Source organism: Cinclus cinclus, chromosome 15 (assembly GCF_963662255.1).
Source record: "Cinclus cinclus chromosome 15, bCinCin1.1, whole genome shotgun sequence".
Classification (NCBI taxonomy): Eukaryota; Metazoa; Chordata; class Aves; order Passeriformes; family Cinclidae; genus Cinclus; species Cinclus cinclus.
Window position 1 is genome coordinate 19156941 of NC_085060.1, and position 21276 is coordinate 19178216.

At 48.7% G+C, this 21276-nt stretch overlaps 1 protein-coding gene across 1 annotated transcript in view; it reads left to right on the plus strand.

The window, feature by feature from the left end:
* The first annotated feature begins 2411 nt into the window (after nt 1-2411).
* FGF13 (fibroblast growth factor 13) overlaps nt 2412-21276 on the plus strand; it is a 43749-nt gene continuing 24884 nt past the window's right edge. Inside the window, exons 1-3 of the mRNA XM_062502807.1 lie at nt 2412-2598; nt 4534-4644; nt 8039-8142. Coding sequence (XP_062358791.1) covers nt 2412-2598; nt 4534-4644; nt 8039-8142 — 402 coding nt within the window. The remainder of the gene's footprint in view (nt 2599-4533; nt 4645-8038; nt 8143-21276) is intronic.

The window sequence follows — 21276 nt, forward strand, 5'->3', positions numbered from 1 at the left end:
GTTTCACATGGTTTATATGGACTCGCACATGAGTGTAGTGGTGGAACTTGTGAATTGCAGCTATTTTTACCCTGCTTTTAAACTGAAATAAGGGATTAGGAGTATTTGTTTAATGTGTTGTGTGCGTGGGCTGCCTCACAAACCGTGAGTGTAGGTGTGGTGTGCACAGGCAGCTCCTGCAGCACAGGGGCAGCGCCGGGCAGGGCACCGGGTGCCGGGCAGGGCACTCAGCTGGGAGGGACACACAGTGACACGCTGTCCCTGGGGACAGTCACACCCTGGGGACTGCTCAGCGTGGGCACTCTGTCACCGCTTCCAGCACGGTGGGCATCCCCAGGCGGAGGAGGGAGGTGTGGAGCTGCTGTGGGCTGTCTCCAGCCCAGGGAAGGGCTGTGCTGTTTGCAGAGGTACAGCAAAGCTCCTCTGAGCTGAGCTGAGCTAGGAAGGTGTGGGGCAGCACAGCTTCTCCTGCTTGTGCCAGCGCCTGTCCCAGCGTGCGACCCCAGACAAGGACGGCGCCTGGTTTGGCTGAGGGCACGTGGAGGAGAGGAGGAAGGGGCAGACGCCTTCAGCCTGGCCCAGTCTGGAAGCACATCAGGATCCTGGTGCTGTCCCACCGGCCCAGCCATCCCTGGTGTCTGTAGGGCCCAGGAGAGCTGGCCCTAGGTACGGGGGATGCAGCTGCCAGCCCTGGCTGACACTCGAGTGACAGGAGCCTGTTGCCATCGCAGTCCCCACCGGGCTCGGCTCCCGCCTGGCGCCAGCTCTCAGGGACATCCCACCCTGCTCAGTGCCTGGAGTGCCTGTGAACACCCCCTGCCTCGGGATAAATTCTCTCAGTAGTTGTTTGCCTCCAGGGCTGCAGCTCTCTTGCTTTATTTCCAGCCTGAACTGGTTTGATTTAGGCTCCAGCTGCTGAGAGCACGCTGAAGAGCGGGGAGGGGGTTACAAAGGGATCTCCAGGATCTCCTGTGTCCCGTGTCCTGGGTCTGTGCCGGGCTCTGCCCGGCACGGCTCTGCTGCGGCTGCTGCCCTGGGACCACCGAGCTAGGGGAATAAAGCCGGCTGGGGGGAGCTTGGCCTCGGGGGACACACAGGCACCGTGGGGGGAACAGAGGGAAACGGGGGGATGTGACAGCGACAAGGAATTCGCTCTTTCTGAGGATTTCCTACAAAACCGGAGCTGAGAGCGGGCGGTGGAAAGAAACGACGAGAGGGGCAAAAAACCCCCAATAAATCAGGCAGAGAGGGGACATCCTGCAGGGATGAGGGTAAGGCAGTGAGGGAGAGCTGTGGCTGCAGTGCCCACCTGCCCTGAGCCCCGGCGCTGCTGCCAGCCAGGTGTGCTGGCTCCGGTGCCGGCGGGGCTGTTTGCTCACCGCAGTCACGTCTGTTTGGGTGTCTGCGCTCCCGGGAGGCGGCTCCGAGCGCCGCAGGCACCCCCGCCCCTGGCACCCCCTCCCAGGCCGCCCCATCCCCACCGTGGCCCCGCAGCGCCGGGCAGGGCTCGCCCCTCTCCGCTCGCCGCCGTGCCTGGAGAGGAGCGGGTGGAGGAGGAGGAGGTGGAGGAGGAGGTGGTGGAGGAGGAGGAGGAGGCGGTGATCAGGGTTTGCTGCGTCGCCTCGTTTCTGTACCCAGCGCACGGCTCGTGGGGAGTGCGCGGTGCCTGCATCGCTGCCGAAGGGATCCTGCTGCTGCTCCTGCTGCTGCTGCTGCTCCTGCTGCTGCTGAAGCTGCAGTCCCGGCTCGGGAGCCGCTTGTTTACCTGCTGGAAGTGCTGCGGAGTGAGAGCAGAGCAGGGGCTGCGCTCACCTGGCAGATCCTTCCCTCGGCCGGGCATCCGCACTCAGCCCAGCACCTCCGGCAGCTGCTGCGGGGCTCTTCTTAAGCCAGAGGAGGAAAAAGGATCCAGAAAACCCCTGCAACTGGGCAGCCCCAGCTGGAGTCTAACAGGTGTTTGCTGGGATTTGAATGGGGAGGGGACGGGTGGGGAGAAAAGTTCCCTGCAGAAATTGGGGCTAGGAGAGATGCGATGATCTTGCGCCAAGTGGAAGTGCCATGTCTGCATGCGAATAGCGTCTGGACCAGCTCGGAGGGATGTCCTGCGTGTGATCTGCGTGGTCTCTGTAGAAACGCTCACCTCTGTCTGCAGACTTCCCCTTGCTAGAAGTTGGGAGGAATAAAAAAATCACTAGAAAGCCAAAAGAGGAAGATCCCAGAGGACGAAATCGCTCGAGCTCAACTGTTGCGTGTCGAGCCGGGGCTCTGGTGCTCGTCCCACGGCGTGTCCCGTGCTGGCGTGGGCCAGGCTGTCCGGCAGTGTCCCCGGCCTTGGGGACCGGCCGAGCAGCATGCTGGCCACGGCTGGCCAGCGACCCCCGCGTGCCTGAGCCGCCCGAGCCGTGGCGGCCATGGCCGCTGCCATCGCCAGCTCCCTGATCCGCCAGAAGAGACAAGCCAGGGAGCGGGAGAAGTCCAATGCCTGTAAGTGTGTCAACAGCCCCAGCAAGAGCAAGGGAAGCTGCGACAAGAACAAGCTCAATGTGTTTTCCAGGGTCAAACTCTTTGGCTCCAAGAAAAGGCGAAGGAGGCGACCAGGTTGGCACGGGTTATGTCTTTGGGGGGTTGGTTGGTGTGATGCGATGTGATGTGATGGAAGCTGGGATGTGTGTCAGGTGTGGGGAAAGGGGAATGGTGTTCTCAACGCTCCTACAATGGATGTGCAGGTACTGCCAGTTCTGGCCTGGCTGACCTGGCTACCCCATGCCAGTCCTTTCCCCTGTTGTGTTCATCTGGTTTATTTGGGTAGCACACGGTGCTGTCCGTGCCTCGCCTGTGTGTGCCCAGGTAGCATTTTTATGTCCCTGTGTCACACACATGCAGACACAGGGGTGTGTTTTGGGGGGGAGATGCTAGCAGGGAGGTTCCCACACCTCTCTCAGTTGTATATTAAATAACTTCCTGGTCCGGAGATCTGGTTTTGGTGTCCTGCTTCACAGAATGCTTGTGCCATGCTTTATCTGCTGATTGCAGACAAGGCTTTGTGCTTTTGCTGGCACCTTCCAGAGTTTTACTCCAGTGCCCTGTGCCTTTCTAGGAATGACACACCTGCAGCTGCCCGGTGGGTCACAGGTTCCAGGATCAGGCGTGAGGGCTGGGTCCCTGATCTGAGTGGACTGTTTTGTATGTGGGAGGAGCAAAACCCTCTGGCAATGTCGCCGTGGCTTTGCTGGCCTGGAGCATTGATGCTTTTGCCACTCCACCTCTGTCTTGCTCGCAGTTTGCCAGCAGCTTTGGGATGGATTATGTCTGAAGAGCCAAAGTGAGGGATGGGATCATTTCTGCTCAGAAAAGTTGGTAGGGAAGAGTTGTGTGTCCATCAGGATTCTTATCAAAATTGCTAATAAGATCTACTACACTTAGGCGAAGTGTAAGCTTTTTCCTTCAGCCCCTGTGAAATGGGAGTGCATAGCAGAGGTCCCCATTGCCTTTGGTTACAGGCACAAGGAGCCTTACCCAGACACAGTGCTGGAAATGACACACCACATCTTCCCAGGGGGTTTGTCTCTGTGGACAGTGAGATGCTGTGGAGCGAGCTGCGGGGATGCAGGAGCTCCTGACAAACAGAACTGTGTGAATAACTACAATGCAGATGTCATTGGGATGCAGTGGACGTAGACTTTTCTTGCAATTACTCCTGATACTTTAGCCAGGTATTCTGAGTAGCACACTTGACAGCATACCCTGCTGCTGTGTGCTTTTTGGTCTGGAATGATACGGAGCCGTGTGACATACCTCACTTTCTAGCTGTGAAGCTGAGGACGGTTATGGAAAAAAGAAATCTATCCAAACTATGCGTTGTTTTGATCTTTCTTCTTCTAGCTGATGAGGTAATTACCTCAACCCTTATGGTAATATTTATTTTGCAGCTCCACACATTGCTGGATTTCAGGGTTTCCCTCTCCATTTTCCATATGTTCATTGAGTAGTTTATCTCTTCGGATGCTCTGTACTCTTTGGAGCAGTGAGGAGTGGGGGTTTGTTTATTGGAGCTGCAGCAGTTCCTGTGCTAAACGTTTGCTGCTGTATATTTAGGCTCTCAGCTGTCACTGTGGCTCTCATTAATGCTATTGTAATAGTCTTCTTTTTCCTCTTCATCTAAGAACTCACACCTTTTTAAAAGACTGAATGTACTCTTTGCCAGCTCATTTTTAATCTGAAATGAGATAGGGCTGGGCTGCTGAGGCCAAGCAGCCCTGCTGGAATCTGCATTCACTGGAAGTGGATTTCGCTGTGCTACTCACATTGTAATCAAAACTGGCATTTAATCATTTTGGCAATTGATTTCATGGACATAAATTTGATCTCAACCTAAATGAAAAGTGTTGCCAAGTTGCTAGCCCTGCTTTTGTTTTTGGACTTTTTCTTACCACAGCCTTGAGCAGAAACCTGAAGATTTGTTTTCCATGTCCTGCTCGCTTGGAACAGCACACCAGGATTTCCCACATTAATCTCACTGTTGTTTTTTTGCAGAGCCTCAGCTTAAAGGTATAGTAACAAAGCTCTACAGCAGGCAAGGATACCACTTGCAGTTGCAAGCAGATGGAACAATTGATGGAACAAAAGAGGAAGACAGTAGTTACAGTAAGTGACACGAGCATAAGTGGTGTGTTTGTGGGTTGTGGTGTCCTGTCCCTGTCGTGCAGGTCCCCTCAGAGCTGCTGTCCTGGGCTGGCTGACTGAGTGGCAGCACAGAATCCTTCAGACCTGCTGGCTCTGAGAGAAAGACAGATCAAAATCACTTACAGAAATCATGAACTAGAGGAGGTAATGATGACACATGTGACAAACAAAGCAAATGTTATCTCCATGGTAATCCAGAGAAGTTCATTGCTGTCCTTTGGATTTTATTAGATTTTTTTTTTCGGCAGGGAAAATTTGCTCGCCTACTCAGAGCCTGAAATAGAATAATGCTGTCTCCACTCTCACACAGGGGCTCATTCAACAGCACCCTGCTATTTCACAAACTGGGACTTCAGCAGCATTTTCAACTCCACATTTCCCTATTCTTATTATTTGTTACCTCTTCTAAATTGCACCATCAACTTTCAATCTGTTTTCCCTCAGATTTTCTGGGGATTTTTACTTGTTTTTGATTGGGGTTATTTTTACAACTCTGAGAATGAATAAAAAACAGGAAAAGATGATTAGAACATTGATTTGGTGTGTGAAAAATACTTAAGGGTCTCACACAGCTGGACAGAAAGATTTCAGGACTGGTGAAATACGGCAATGTAGGAAACAGGAGAAAGTGTAAGAAGGACCAGGTGGCCCAGCCAAGACTGGCAGACCTCAGAGAAATGTTTATGTTCCCAAATCCAGCTGTGCCTGCTGCCTCTTCCTGTGCAGCTTTGTATCTGTCAGCTCATACTGCACGTGAACCATGGCAAAGATCATCTCTCCCTTGGGCATTGCTCATTGCTGAGCTGTTCATTGGGATGGATATCCTTATCCTTATATCCTTATTTGAAACATCACAAATGTAATAGGGAGAGAGTAGGATGCAAATTGCTTTGGATTATTTTGTGCTGACACCAGCTGATCACAGTAGCAAGCAATTTCTTTTTCTTTCTTTATAAAGAAGCTGTAACTTCTTTGCCACCCCTTCTGTGGAATCTGTCCACATGAGCTCATCCCCTGGCAGTGAGGTGACCCCTCCATCCCCTGTCCCTCTGGGCACTTGCAGAGATCTCTCTGTGCCTCTGCTGTGGGTCCTGTCAGTGACCACGGCTGGGTTACATATCACTCACTGTTCCAGGAGCCACACCTGGCCTGCACAGGGACAGGAGCAGGACCAGCTGCTGCTGAGAGGGACAGTCCCATCTTCGGTGCAGTGCCACTGCCTCTGTCCTTAGAGCCAGCAGCTGGGGCAGGATGTGTGGTTGTGCTGGCGCAGGGCAGAGTGGCAGGGTAAGCATGTTCCCCACATCCCCTTCCCAAATTCCAGCAGCCCCTTCCCAAATCCCAGCAGCTGCTCATCCCACTGAAGTGTGAACAGCTTCTGAATGTGCTCCCCCTTGTCTGCCTCGAGCAGAGCCTGGACGGGCGTGGCAGGGAAATGTGTCCCACAGGTGAGAGCAGCAGCCCTGGCTCAGGTGCCAGCCTGCCTCAGGCACGAGGGCTCAGCCTGGGCACACCAGGAATTCCTCACTGTCCCATCCCAGTGCCACCTCTGTCCCTGCTGTCCCATCCCAGTGGCAGTACTGGAGCCCACACTCAGACCCCTGTGCTGAAATGACCCCAACATGTGCCCTGCTTGCAATGTGCCATTAAGAAATCACCCTCCAGAAGAGACCTTGCAGGCTCTGCCTGGGCTGAGCTTTCAGTCGCCCCCTGAAATCAGAGATCAGGTGCTGCTTTTTGGGGCTGAACTGCAGAGGACCTATGTCCAAGGGAATGTTTTCTCCCCTGAATAAACTCAAGCATTTGACAGAATGAATGAAAAATCCATTTCCCTTGCTGAAATCCAAGTTTCTTTCGCCAAAAGCTGTGCAGAACCAGGGAATTCGGAGTGAGGAAAAGGGATGGGTGTTGATTCTGAGCTAGAGGCGAGCGTGAGGAGGGTCTGGATGGGTGTGTGTTTGTGTCTGCATGTACCCTGGTTGTGAAAGTGAAAGAAAAACACAGGTTTTATGATACCCTGCAGTTATTTGTAAGCTCTGGATATTTCCTTTTTTTCTCCTCTGCTTGACCACTGTGGGAAGTGCAGTGCTCAAAGGTGCCCCGACCTCAGGGCACTCGACATGCTCTTGACAGCCCCAAAAGCAGAATTTAGGATCTGTGCTAAATGCTGTCAAGCTGTAATTTTATTTTTACTAAAGTATGACCATTTGAGGGTTTTCAGGCTGAAAAAGGAATTTATAATGGATCATAATTCGTAGCTTTAATTTTGAAAATAATAAAAATGTTTCAAATTCGTAATTCGTTTTTAAATTGGCTTTAGACAGTGACCATAAATATAAAGCTTCTGCCTGAAGCAGACCAGAGTCTTTCAGCCAAGTACTAAATCACTGGAAATGAGAGGTAGTTTGGCATCACTTTATCCTATCTCTGCATTTCTGCTACAGAGTGGAAGGAGGAGCTTTGGGTTATGATAATTTTCTTAACTCCCCTTTATTTTTAATCCTACATATTGGACACAGAGTACTGTATTCAACTCCTTACTTCTTGTGTTCAATTTTAACATATCCATGAGTCCAAGTTATGGCAGAGCTTTGTGGGGTTTTTTTCTGGTTTTTGGGGGTTTCTTTTTCTGTTTTTTTGTTATTATTTTTTTGTTTGCCACTTTGCAAACTGGAATTTTCATTTTTTGAAGAGTTGTTTCTGTGCTTATAAATCCTGCCACTATTAGCATGTGTACAAGCAGAAATGAAAGCAGAACATTCAAAGCAGTGCACTTTTGAAAGCACAGATTGAGGGACTGATCTGAAGAATATGCTGCCCTTTCATTTCATTTTGAAGTGATTTAATTCTGTTTTTTCAAACCAGTTGTTCTCTAAAAAAGAGGAAAAATTAAACCCCAATGAGTTATAAGTGGAAACATTTTGAGATGCTAATGATGGTTTTCAGCTTTTCTGAATTTCTTCTTCTTCCTTCCTTTTGGTCAAAATGTTTACTGACTTTGAAAAAAAGTTTTTGATTGTCTTGGAAGTTTTTTTGTTTGATTGTTTCTGGATTCCTTTTTGCACTTGATGGCAAAAGAAAACCACCCTAACAAAAGCCCTGCAGGTCAGTTCATTTAGCTGCCAGCAATTCCCATCTGCAGAATGAGATGCACTGATACCCTCAGATAATTTCTGTTGGTGGAAATTGCTGTAAAAGCATTTGATGGTAGAAGTACTGCCCTGTAGCACCCACAGAAATTAATATCTGCATGAATAGACATTTTTTATTTGGTTCTGGTAATTCTGGTTTAATTTTCTCTCCTTGCTGCATACTCCACAGGACTGATTTTGCTCTCATCTGCTTTCTCTCCTAGCTTTGTTTAACCTCATACCTGTGGGCTTACGAGTGGTGGCGATCCAGGGGGTTCAAACAAAATTATACCTGGCAATGAACAGTGAAGGATACCTATATACATCAGTAAGTAAACATTTGAAATTCTGTTCTCAGTGGAATTGTGGTAAATGAATAACTTACTTCTGCTAGTAACCTATAAATGGAGGTTTGACAGCAGAGCCAGTGTGGTGGGGATAGTCTGGTTCTGCTTTATGAATCTTTTCCATCAGGAACACCTGGGGAAGTGTGGAATCAAACTGACATGCCTCTGAATGATCTTGAAGTGTGAGATATAAAAAAAACCCCTCAACCAAAACCCCAAACAGAAAGGATCCCTTCTCTTGGTCACTGTGGACTGACTGGGATGGTCAGAGTGGGGCACTGAGAGGAAGGGACAACTTTGGGGTCACACGCGTGCCTGAGCATAATTTGTGTCTTCCTGTAGAATCTGTATTGCTGTAGCTGAAAGGAATTAGAGACAGTAATTTTCTTTTGTTTGGCCAGGATTTTCAAATATAAATTTTATGGCTTCCAGGAGGTGACTGAGTAAAGAACAGCTTTATTAGTAATTTTGGTGAAGAAAGTCAATTAATAATTCCTAGTGACATTTCTCACAAGAGCAGACAGTGGTTTTATTTTTAAAAAAATATTTTTTTAAAAAAAAATAGACTATTTCAATTAAGAACATTTGGCTGGACTATGTTCAGGAGTTTTAGTTATACAGTTTTAATATATTTTTCTCAATGAGGAAAATAGAGGGAAGTATATTCTTTTATCTACTGCAAAATATTCTCTTCTAGAAATGATTCCCTTACTCCTGATAAAAATTAAGCAAACTTATTCAAATCTCTCATTTACTTTGCAGTCCTGACAGCTGGGAGCAGGGGCAGCTTTGCATATTTTTTGCTCTTGTGTGAGAGCAGGAGCAGATGAGGCCTGGCAGTGCTGAGGCCAGAGGAACGTTGCAGAGCTCTGCGTTTGTGCTCTGGGTGCTGCAGGAATCACCTCTGGCTGGGAGGGCTCAGTGCCCTGCTCTGGGCACTCCCTGCTCTCCTGCCACAGCCCTGAGCACCCCTCAGGGGATGGAGGACAAGGGGTACAGTGTGACCCTCATGTAAATGAAGTGCAGCTTTTAGCTTGACATGCATCTTAGGGAGAGCTCTGAGATTCACCTGGGTTGTAATTTTTATTCTTTGCATTGGTTAAGGATAGTTCTTCATATGGTTATGTTCCCATGAATCCTGTCTTCCTTGAATCCTTCAATATCTTTGAATTCCAGTTTGTGTCATTGCAAAATTAACTGCTGGCACCTCTCTGTTTCCCCCTTAGTAACAGTGGTCATTTTCGTTTCCTCCTTAGACAGTTATTTTCTTACATTTCTTTTTTTAATCTTCTTGAACTTGATGGGTTTGGCAAAACCTTAAGCAGACTTTTGTTCTGTGGTTTCCCAAATTTGTGCTCATAAATACTCTTCACAAAGACAGGTATCCACTTAATTTTGGTCTACTTTTCTAGGGGAAATTGTCACCCAAGCTGTCAATAATCTTGTGTTTATCCCCTGCTGCCTTCTGGTTTGGTTGTTCTGTTCTTTGCAATAATCACAGGAAACTCTCAGAGGAAAAACCAGCTCTGGTGCCTATCAGTGAGCCCAGTGAATGGACAAGGACTGGTGAGGAGCATCTCCCCTACTTCAGGCTGCCAGAAATCCAATTCCAGCCCGATTTTTCAAGTGTTTCCAGCATTTCTTTTGCTGATAATGGTCCTTTCAGCAGGGGATGTAGTCTGACAGTCTGATGCATGGGAAAATGAACTCTGTATTTTGGGCTGTATTCTTGCTTGGTATAAATGAGTCCCAGGAGAGCTCAGCTGATTTATACCAGCTGAACACTCACCTGTTCAAGGAAAGCCACCAGGGAGTCTGGGGAACAGATCAGCTCAAGTAAGTGACATCCATCCACACATGCTGAGGGTTTCAGAGGCCCTGCAGCGATGTGTTCCTGAATGGGATTTGTCATGAGCAGACAGATGGGATTGATCAAGTGCAAAAGCCCCACAGAACACTGACAAGTTCCTGAAGCAAGAGAGCATGGGAAACAGAAAGGCATTGAAATTGGAGGTAACCACCGCAGAGCTACACCATTTCCAGAGAGAAATGAAATTATTTAATAAGGAGAGGGATTGTTGTGGTCTCTGTCATGATCTCTTGGTTTTGGTTCTGTTGTGATTTGTGTGTGTGAGCACAGGGGCACCCAGGTGTCTGCTCTCAGAGGCAGCCTGCAGTGTGGTTTGCTGCACCCCTCGAGAATGAGGTGAATTTTCTCCATTGGGGGATCAGTGATGTGTCATTAATACGCAGAGAACAGGTATCTGGGCTTGGCTGCTAGAGTTTATAGATAGTTTGCAGCATCTGTCAGTTAGAGCAAAAGTAAGATCTGTAATGTAATGGTAAAAGCTCCTTGGGGACACGGCAGCAATTCAGCTAAGCAGGAGAAAGATAAACTATTAAACCAAATCTGCAGTTGTCTACATGTAGAATAGGAGCACATCGAAGTCCTGGCCTGCAGGGAAGGGAAGGGAAGGGAAGGGAAGGGAAGGGAAGGGAAGGGAAGGGAAGGGAAGGGAAGGGAAGGGAAGGGAAGGGAAGGGAAGGGAAGGGAAGGGAAGGGAAGGGAAGGGACCATGTCACATCTCCATAGCACAGAGCTCCCCACCTGAAATGGTTTCTTTCCCAAAGGCCACGGGTATTCCGTGATTGCTCCTCCCACACAGAACCCACCCTCAAAGCTTTATGTGGAGGGACCTTGTTAGGAGGTGTCTGAAGCACCAGCTCCTGGTGTGGAGCATCCTTTCCCAGTGAAAGCACAGGGTTTGATTCATCCCTCTCTCATGCTGCTGCAGGATGACTTCAACAGTGTTACGGCCCTGCTGCCTTACGTAACCACATCATGAATCATTTTGTGGTTTAGGGTGGCTTTCATTTCATCTTATCTTTCTATGAACGACCACATCTTTCACATGCCTGCCGTACATGCCACACTTGGGTTTTTCAGGTCTCATATCCTATGAATTCCTGTGTCTGTTGTTTGGTTGTCTTGAACGAAGGGGTGGGAGCCATTTGAAGGATGCGTTTGTTGTTGGCTGCTAGGGGGTCCGTGGAGATCTGATGCTCCAGACCCAGGAAGCCACCAGTGTTCCCAGAGAGAGAGTCCTGCGAGGAACTGCCTTCCATGGAGTCTTCTGGCTGGCTCCTAGCTGCTGGATGAGCCTCAGCCATCGATGGCCATGGCCACAAGTGATCAGCTCTGATCAGTGATTTCAGCTCAGCCATTCCAGCTCTGCTTGAGAGGCTGTCCCAGGCTATCAGGAACAGAGAGACGGGAACTGTGGCATGGCAAATTCCACAGAGATTCCTTTATTATCCAGCAGCTCTGTGAAGGGAGCCAGGAACCACTGCTCCCTCTGAACTGGGGAGATACTGGGGTTTTTATGGGGAGATCAAGGGTGGTAACAAGGGGGAAAGACCAGTGGGTTACAAAGGATTAACATGGGTGCTAGGGCATGGTGGGATAACAGAAGCTGTTCGGGGATAGCTGACCATGATAAGAAAAGGTGTGCCAGCTAAGGAGCATCCTTCCAGGAGGCTTGAGGTAAGCTAATCACAGCCCACTCAAGGGACATCCTTCCAGGGCAAGGCCATGATGGAACCCTGGCAGGCCCATGGGCCTCCACAGTTTGTCAGACACACAGTCCTGGGACTGTTGCTTTCTCATGGCAATGTGGTAATGTGGCAGAGGAGGCTCTCAGCTATCCAGAGCAGCAGCTGAGTGAAGTTCCTTCAGGGGCAGGGGATGGAGGTGAAGGGAGTTCAGTGTTCTGCATAGGCTGGACCAGCCCAAAATGAGCTGAGTTTAAAAACCAGCCTGTGAACCTCCAGCCATGCATTTCCCATGAGCCATCATGGTCGGGTTTTTCAAATCATGCAATGATTGTCAGTGAAATGCCCATTTTCCTATAGAACATTCCAGCGTAGGGGATTTTGTTCTGTTTTATCCTGGGTACTTTGTCAGAAACAAAATAATTAAATATGTGCTGCTCTTTGCACAGTTCTGGCCAGTCTTGTCTTGCTCTGCGTTCCTGTGTTTTACCAAAGTGTTTCATTTACCAGGGCTGTGGGCACTAAGAGAGGTTCTTTGCCTGACCATGAGTGACAGGGTCAGGTCTGCCCTGCCCTCATCCAGCCTTGCAGCTTATCCCTGGGCAGTTCGTGGCACTCAGCTTTCTGTGGGATGAGGTGCTTATGCTGGCTTTGTCAACTATTCTGGGATGTCCAGTATTTTTGATTTAATATTGCTGCTGTACGTGGCTTGGTTTTGCCATTTCTCATCTGATGTCACTTGATGCAGAGTTAGCAGGGGATTAGGGAGCACTTTGGTATAAAACCCAGTGCAGAGCTGTACCTATAATTTACCTTAAGAGAGCATTCAGTAATATTGTCCTCTGCATGTAAAATAAACTGTCCCCTCTGAGTTTGGGACCTGCACAGAAAGTAAATATTGTGTGAAGCATGAACGTCGATGATAGCCAAGGGAACTGAAATGTGATTAAATTCTCAGAGCGATTAAAAAATTTGTTTTGGTGAGTTGGAGAAAAGTTTGTGCATATTTTTAATACTGAGCAGTGCAGTGGAGACCTGCTGTAGCTAATGGGAATGGCTGGGGCATTTATAATGAATTACAGGCAAAGAGCATTTTTCCACCTCAGGGAAATAGCACGAACCAATAGATAGGGGAAATAATCAAAAGCTTCATCTGGTTAAATTTGCACGTCAGTATAAATCACTTTCTACCATGAATGCCGACTACACAGACAGCTGATACAGTTGATTCTTTTCAGTGCCAGGGTCTGAGGAGCACATCTGTGTTTTCTTCTCCATCCCAGCACCTTGCCCTGTGCTGGGCAGGTGTTCAGCATGCTCACATTCAGGGGTGCTCTGTCCCCTGTGACCTCTGTGTGCTGCTTGCTGGGATCAGAGGGAGCAGGCTGTGGGAGCCGGGGACAGTCTGCCCTGGGAGGTTCCCAGGATCTGCAGCCCCAGCCTGAGCTGGTGGATGTTTCCTGGATGTTTCCTGGCCCCTGCAGCAGGGAGCTGGGTGGGTCTCAGTGCAGCATCACAGCTGCTGATCCTGCTGCCCAGGCTCTGGCTCAGCCTCCAGGCAGGGTGTGTGCCTGGGAGGCTCTCCGAGCTGGCAGCGTGGTTGCAGGGCTGCTGCTCACAGCCCTGTCCCCCTGCTGAAGGGACCCGCAGCCTTTTGTTGAGATTGTTTTGGGTGAGCTATTCAAACATGAGCAGCTCAGCTCCTGTGCCTGCCTGGCGCTGCTCTCTGGGCAGGGGCACTGCTGGGGTCAGTCCTGAGGAAAGAGGTTCCTGCAGCAGGAGGAGAGCTGTGCTGCTGTCAGTGATGTGTGGTGGGGTGAGGGATGTTGCTGTTCCCTTCAGCTTGTCTCTGGTGGGAGCAGTGTGAGCCCAGAATTCTGGGGACAGACTGCCTGTCTCCAGCAGGGAAGTGCAGATGGCACAATCCTCCCGTGGGAGGATTATTAAGAGATTCAGCAAGCTGAAGGTTTGAAACTATTTTGCTGCTTTTCTCTACAAGCCATCCCCCAGGCATCTGAAATCCTCAGAGGTGCTGCTGTGCCTCCCTCCCTGGCTGCAGGTGCTGGGAGCTGAGGATTTCAGCTCCTCATCAGCTGGGGCTCCCTAGGAGCAGCCCAGGCGTGGCAGGGGGATGCTCCAGGGTGTGCTCTGTTCTGATCCTGGCAGACCTGCACATCTGGGCAAGGCTTTCCCCACAGAGCTGCTGTTAAAAACCAGCAGTGAAGCTGCTGTTTGTGCAAGATGAGTTTAAGTGTCCCGTAATATAAATAATGTACCTGCAAAGTAGATAAGAGACTAAAAAGGGCATTCTCTTCCTTTGTTGGTAATTTGCTAATCAATGCCAAAGTCCTTGAATGAAAAAGCAGAGAGTTCTGCTCAGAGCAGAAGTTTGGGACTCAGCAAGCTCCAAAGTGTGGCAGAAACGGCAGTGTAGCTCTTAACACCCAGTGTTTCAGTCCACTGCACTGCCCACTGGGGTCACAGTGACACAAAACTGCCATGATGACAGAAAAAAAGCCTTAGCAGAATTTGGACTCAAGTCTGAGAGCTTCACACCTTGGATCACACTGATCACTTTGAACAACAGGTTTTGGCACTGGACCAGCAGACAAGGAATCCTGAATTCCAGGGCTTCCAGGCTCCTCACAGCTCCTCAGTGTCATTGCAAAACACGTTTGACAAGCAGAGTGGTGAGCAGATAAGGGCTGGGCTGCAGAGTGTGAGGGGAGCATTGCCAGGTCCCCGATCCATGGCTTTGTGTGCTCAGGTCACCGAAGGACAGCTCACCTTGCTGGGACTCAGCAGAGCCAAGGAGAAAAGTGCTGGTTTTTTCTCCCAAATGTGGTGTAGGTGCTACACCTGGGGACCAGTAGTGTAGGTACCTGTGGGGTGTAGAGGCCCATGAACACCAGGTATATGTGCCTGCTTCTTGGAGAGCTGGGCTCAGTTCAATGGCAAAAGAGGTATGCCAGTATTTTTGAGGTGTTGATTATTTTCCCTAATATGTGTCTTCAAGTTCAGAAGCAAGATTCCATTCCAAACTGACTCTTTCTTTAGAATGTGACTTAATTAAAAGAAAATACCCGTATGAAACCTTGGCTTCTTTCCTGCACCTGCCTTTCCTTCTAAAAATCTGTCTGCCTGCTCTGGGAAGCCCCAGGGCTTCTCCTCGCTCTGGTGCTGCAGGTTGAGCTAACGAGCAGCTCTTGTCACAGTGACTCAGCAGAGCCCCTGCCTGGAGCTGCCAGGATGGCTCAGCCTGTGAACATCTAACCAGGGTGCTGGGGCACTGACAGACAGCCCCAGGGCTCCCCAAACCAACAGGAGTGGGCTGGCATAGGAAAACAAGCTCAGAACTAGAGTAGGAGCTAACCCAGGGTGACACTGAAATGCAAGGGCTCATCACGTTTATTAAATTCACAGCAAGTGTTTTCCACACAGCTCGTTGTTCAGCTGGGAGCTCATTGCCATGGGAGCCCCAGCATCCCTTCATCCGTGTGACTTCCAGCAGCACTTAGGTAAATTCTCAACAGGGAAAAGTACAAAGTACAGTGGTGTTGTGTTTAATGTTATGTTAGGCTTGGAAGTAGCTGGGAATTCCACTGAGCAGAGGCCAGGGCAGTGTGGTGGGGAGGTCAGGTTCCCTTTTTCCTGCACCCTCCCACGGGCACCTGCAGTTTTCCAGGAGGGTGAGGAGCATGGGCCCTGGCTGGTCGGGGCTGCTGCTGCACCCTGGTGATGTTTTGTGTGTGGATTCCTTTTCAGGAGCTGTTGCTGCTCTGATGAGAAATTCCCCAAAGTCTTAAAGCTGGTCCCAGATGGAGAGGAGGAGTGGTGAAGGTGTGGAGCAGACTGAGAAGGTGCAGGTGTGCCTGCTCCTGTGAGTGCCTGTGCTGCACGACAGTGCTCAGAGATCCAGCTGCTGCGGCAGGGCCAGGAAAAACAAAATTCAGCAGTTCTTGTTCTGAAAGTACCTAAAGGGCAGCCCAGTTCCCCAGAATTGCTATCCATCAACCCAGGCTGGCACGATCAGCTCACCTGCCATGTTATGGGTATTGGGAATGGATTTATTCAACACTTCTTCGTGTCTTTTTATCTTTGTGTAGCCCTGAAGTTACAGCAGTGCTAAGAGGAGCAGAATTCACTTCTGTTCCACTTGGCAGCCTCCAGGGAAATGTTTACTGCTCCTGGCCGTTTACATCCTTACAAGCCTACTAAAAAAGCTACTAAAAGCATCTTTTCCTTGCAGAACCTCTATTGCAAGGGAGGAGTGCAAACACTGAGAATCCAGCTTGGCTATAAAAGTTCACCTTGTCAGCCAAAGGCTTCTTTTGGAAAGAGTACAGAGAAATACCGATGGGGAGTCAGTGGGGGAGAAAAAGGAGTTATTAAGTCCAAGATTCTGAGATTTATCGTTGCTTTTGAGAACTGCAGCACAACTGGAGGTTTCCAAAGGAAATCTGTTACTTCAGTCCCTGGCTGAATGGCAGCCCCTTGGTATGACCCCTGTGTGCTGGAGCCTGAGCCCCTGTATGGATCCTAGAGAGCAGGAGAAACCTTCTGTATGGCACAGGAGCTGCTCAGGAACAGAGGAAATGGAAAAGTTGTCATATTTACACTGTGCCGTTCAAGCCTTGGTTTCAGAAACTAACTTTTCATAAGGGAGTTCTTGGAGTTTGACCTGCTGGGTTCCTGGCTAGAAAATTAAAAAGGGAAAAAAGTCTGTTGGATAAAAATTGTATCAAAAAATTTGCATTTCCATACTGAGCTGCTCTCATTAGGCAATCTAGGATTAATAAAGGAATCCAAAATTTTGAGTGGATTAGGGAGATTTTTGGGTATAATGCCTATGTAACAGCTTTTACCAGTGAATGGGATTAATAAAAGCAATAATTGAACTGATAATGCCTTTCATATTTTACATTCTGCTGATGCTACATGTGCCATCACATTGTTTTTCATTTTTGTAGTTTTACCCAAACAGCTCTGAATATTGAGCAGTACTTTTCTTCTAAAATGGAATCCTCTGGGGAGCTAAGCAAAACAGGCATGATAATTGGTGAAGTGCAGCTCTGTTTATTTAAAGCCTCAGGAGGTATCTAAAAATCAGAGAGCTCATTTCAGAATCACAGCACAGGATGCTGGCTGCTTTAACAAGCAGTCTCCCCCTTTCCTTACTTCGATTACTTGGAATGCACAGCAATAAGGGATCAATTTAGACCCTCCATCCTCATCCCCAGAGCACTTTCAGATGTTACAAAATCCTGTTACAAGACAGCAGCATTCCTCTTGAACCCAACTGCTGGTGGGACGTTGCATTTGAGCTGACTGTGAGTGGGCAAACCTCAAAAGATTTGTGAGCACGTTTCCTCAAATGACAGCTCCAGAACTTAAATGTTTTAAAAAATGGGTTTAGGGAACTGCCAAGAGTGGGCTGCTCCTCCCCCTGCCAGTACTCCAACTAAACTGGAAGGCAGTATTTTTAAAGGGAGGATATCTGGTGGAGCTGGTACATGAATTAGAAGCAGAGTTTCATAAATACCAAGGTTTCAGCTCAGGTTTCAGGCAAAAGTTCGCATCAATTCTCATTCTGTTCTTGTTACTTCACACCAGTGTGCTCAGAGCTAGCAGAGCATCTGCTGCCAGCCGAGCCATATTGACACTGACAGAAGGCACAGTAAGCTCAGAGTAAATAAGTGAATGATCTGAAACAGAACAAAAACCAGGACAAATTCTAATAAGTGAGATAGACACAGTTTGAAGTGCAGATCTGTTCCCTTCACCTGATAAACTAAGAGTTTAATGGGCTTGATATTGCAAATCCTTTTTCATGTAAGTAATTCTTACTCAGGCAGTTTCTTTGACTGCCAGCCAGAGGGAGAATTAATTTATCTGAGTAAAATTTTCAGGATCTGGACAAGACAGTCATTGATTTACAATATGAGATTTCTGTGTCATTAAAAAATGAACAGAACGTTTGGGAGGCCTGTGGAACTTAATGACTAAAAAAGTGCCTACTTGGCTGGAGCCAGGCTCCAAGCCTGGACTGCCATGAGGAACGGGAGGGCAGCAGAGCCCTGGCTGCCCAGAGGGGTTCTCTGTGCCATGGGCAAGCCCTGAGCCTTTGGCTTGGAGCTCTGTGTGCAGCTGAGAGCCCCAGGCAGGAGCTGGGCTGAGCTTTGCTGTGGCACAGCAGTGCCCACCCGGGATTGTTCTGTTCCCAGACAATCCCTCCCTTCAAACACCTTCTCCTGTTGGACGTTCACTGGTAGGAGCTGCAGCGTTTTGGTACCCTCGGGTCCTGCAGGGGCAGGGAAAGCAGGCAGAGGCTCCAGGAGTGCCAGGCTCAGGCAGCACATCCTGCTCCCTCCTGGCCCCTCTGCACTCCTGGTGGTGTTTGTGTCCCCAGCCTCGGAGCTGCAGCCAGCACCACTCAGCTGGCTCTGAAAAGCTTCATTTTAATTGATGCTTTGGCTGCCTCTGTGTGAAACAAAGATTTGATGTGTTCTGGACAGAGACACTTGGAGCTTGCACCATGGGCAGCAGAGTTTAGCACAGACTTCTTGGGCTTCTTTTTGGGGAAAATTATTGCAGCTGTGGTAGGAAAGACATGGAGGAGCTTTATGCAAATTGTTGATTTCTACCACATTAGTTAATGCTTTCCCAAATTTGCATTTCTAATCTGTGAGATGGCAGAAAACACCTGTACTTTGTAAGTGATGCACTAACAGTTTATATTTCCTTTAATTATACTTGTTGGAACAGTACCAGAAGGGCAGCATTTATTGTAAATAACCGGTAGCTCTTACAACAAAATCTTTTCTTCACGTTGATGTCCAGCAGCTGTGGCAGGGGGAGAACATTCCTCCCCCATGAGCCAAGACCATTGCACTGCTGATTTCTCTTCCTGAGCAGCACTGATCTGCAGCAGTGAAGGGTCCTGTTTGGGCACCAGCTCAGTCACCAGCTCTTCCTCCAGGGCTGCCTTTAGAGGCCTTACAGCGATTTCCCCATGAGAAATCCCTGAATATCTGGAATTTCCAGGTGAGAGGGAGGCAGTCCTGATCTGTGAGTGGCTTGGGAATATCTGTGCTAAGGAAATCAACCTCCTTTTGTGCTGTTAGGGGAGAAGATGAGTACCATCATCCTGGTTTGGCCATGAATCATCTGAGGAAGCTTCATTTGCTACCCAAAGCAAGCCCTCTGCACTTGCAGCGCTTCATTTTATGATTACAGCACTGGCAGTAAAAGAAGACAAGGGGTTTTTCCCTCTGACAGTCTTCTAAACAACAGTTGCTTCTCTGATGAAACAACTGGAGTTAATGAGGGTAACTGTGGTAGTTATGGCCTTTCCTTTTTGATACAGCAATTATTCAGTCTGTGGGGTTTTTACCAAGTCAAGCAATGTTGGTAGAAGTATGCCTCTGGAGCCATTTGCTACTGAAAGGCCAAATCCAAACATCTCCACTCTTACTCAAAAGAAGCCTAGAAGGGAAAATTGCCTGTGCCCTGCACATGCTCAGGTTGTCCCTCCCACATCACCTCATCCCTGGGGTACCTGCAGTGGGGTCACACACATCAGGAAGAGTTTGATCCTCTGGCTGATGTGGCATCTTTGACTCTCTGGTAGAGTCTGGTGGGGTTTTATCGGCCATGTAGTTCTTAAACAAAAATCTAGGTCCTTTTAAAGTAAAACCTACTATCAAAATCATAGTTTCCATATAAATGCTGAGGGTGTCTGTTAAGGACTTATTCCCCCTTCAGCCCTTCATGCTGCCCCCGTGCCCCAGGGCTGTTTTCCAGCTGGGTCTGAGCACAGGGGTGTTCCAGCAGCTCAGGGAGCCTCAGCCATGCCAGAGCAGTGCTGGGGACATGAGCAAAGCCAGGCTGAGCTGGTGTCTGTCCCCTGTGCAGGCGTCCCTGAGCTGGTGGCAGTCTGGAGCACCAGCAGGCAGCAGGAGCAGGCTGAGGGTGACTAAGGGCAGAGTTTGGGTTTCCCACGAGATGGGCAAGGTCTCATTGCTCTCGGCTCCAAGGAATGCGTTTGCTCAGGAGCAGCAGTGCCTGTTCCCAGAGTTTGTGCACTGTGGAATTCTGGTGCGCTGTGAAGGGTGGTGTCCCCCAGCCCTGTGTGCCCCCATTCTGCTGCTCAGGTTCTCAGGGTGGCACAGGGCAGTCCCTGGGGGCACAGCTCTCCCACTGGCACTCTCTGGGTCCCTATCCCAGCCCAGGGAGCCTCCCCAGTGGGACACCCAGACACCCCAGCATCCCCACCCCTCCCCTGAGCTGCTTTGTAAGCCAGTGCTCTTCTGGGATGGCCATTGATTCTGCACATAGCTTTTATTTGGGTAAGAGACTAAACCCCTCTGCTGTCATTGACCAGTCACCAGCCAAAGGTGTCTGTCTGCTGACAGTGCCCTTCCCCGAGATGCCAAAAGACAATCTCATTTAAGGATTTATTAACAGAAATCATTACTGATGAAAAAGAAAAGATTAGTTGAGAAAGAATTCTGACCTGCACAGCCTTATTTTCTCTTTTAGTCTCTTTTTTCCTTGATATTTTCTGCTTCAAGAGTAAAAACTTTAATATAAGCCCTACATTTTTGCAGGCATGCATATTCAGGGTTGTAAATGAAAGGAGGTTGACAGTTTTGCATTTAGTAATTTCACACCCACACACCTCTTTTCTTTCTGATGCTGACTCTTCAGCCTTTGAAACAGCTCCCAGGAGCATCCTCAGTGCAGCCAAGTGAGATCTGAGGAGGGCACCTGGATCTGCTGCTGTTGGCACATGGCACCTGGAATGGGCTTTGAAGAAGGGCTCTTCCCTAAAGGAGCAGCTCAGAAATTTTTTCTCATCAGCTCAGGAAGAAGCCTGGAGCCAGATTAAAGCAGGGACTGAGTGTGTCAGGTGAAGCCTGGGGAGAGCAGTGACCCTGGAGGGGAGCTGGGCTCTGCTGTGCCCAAGGGGCAGGACACTGGGCTGGCCAGAGGGGCTGCAGCCAAGTTCCACACTGTTGGATTTTCTTGGGATATATTTGTTAAAAAATATATTTATATATATTTATGTATACAAACAATGGGATGGGAATGCTGGAGCAGCTGTTGTGAAGATGTATTTTATTGCAATTATTAGTTTTATTTTACAGAACTAAGTAAGGGAGATGGAACAGCTTTAGCTGCTATTAATAGCAAACGAAGGGTTTTATTATTACGAAGTTTTTAAACAACTTTCTAGCCAGTAGCACAATATTAAAAGCTGACAAGTGTTTGCACAGGCCAATTAATAAAGCTACATGTACCTTTTGCTTTGAACAATGTTTGCTTGCCATAGCTTAAAACAATGGATAAATCTTCATTATTAAGCTTACATATTTCTACCATGTAGTTTAATTTTTCCTGAGGCCCATCTCTACACAGCTCACAGCCCTATGGTTTCTTGTCTTTGCATCTTGCATTTCTCCATCCTGAGATTTGCTTTCCCACAGCTTTCTGAGAGTTCTGTACCTTTTCTGCTTCCCACATCACTCCAAGGGATCCTCGTGGCCGTTGTCCATGGGCAC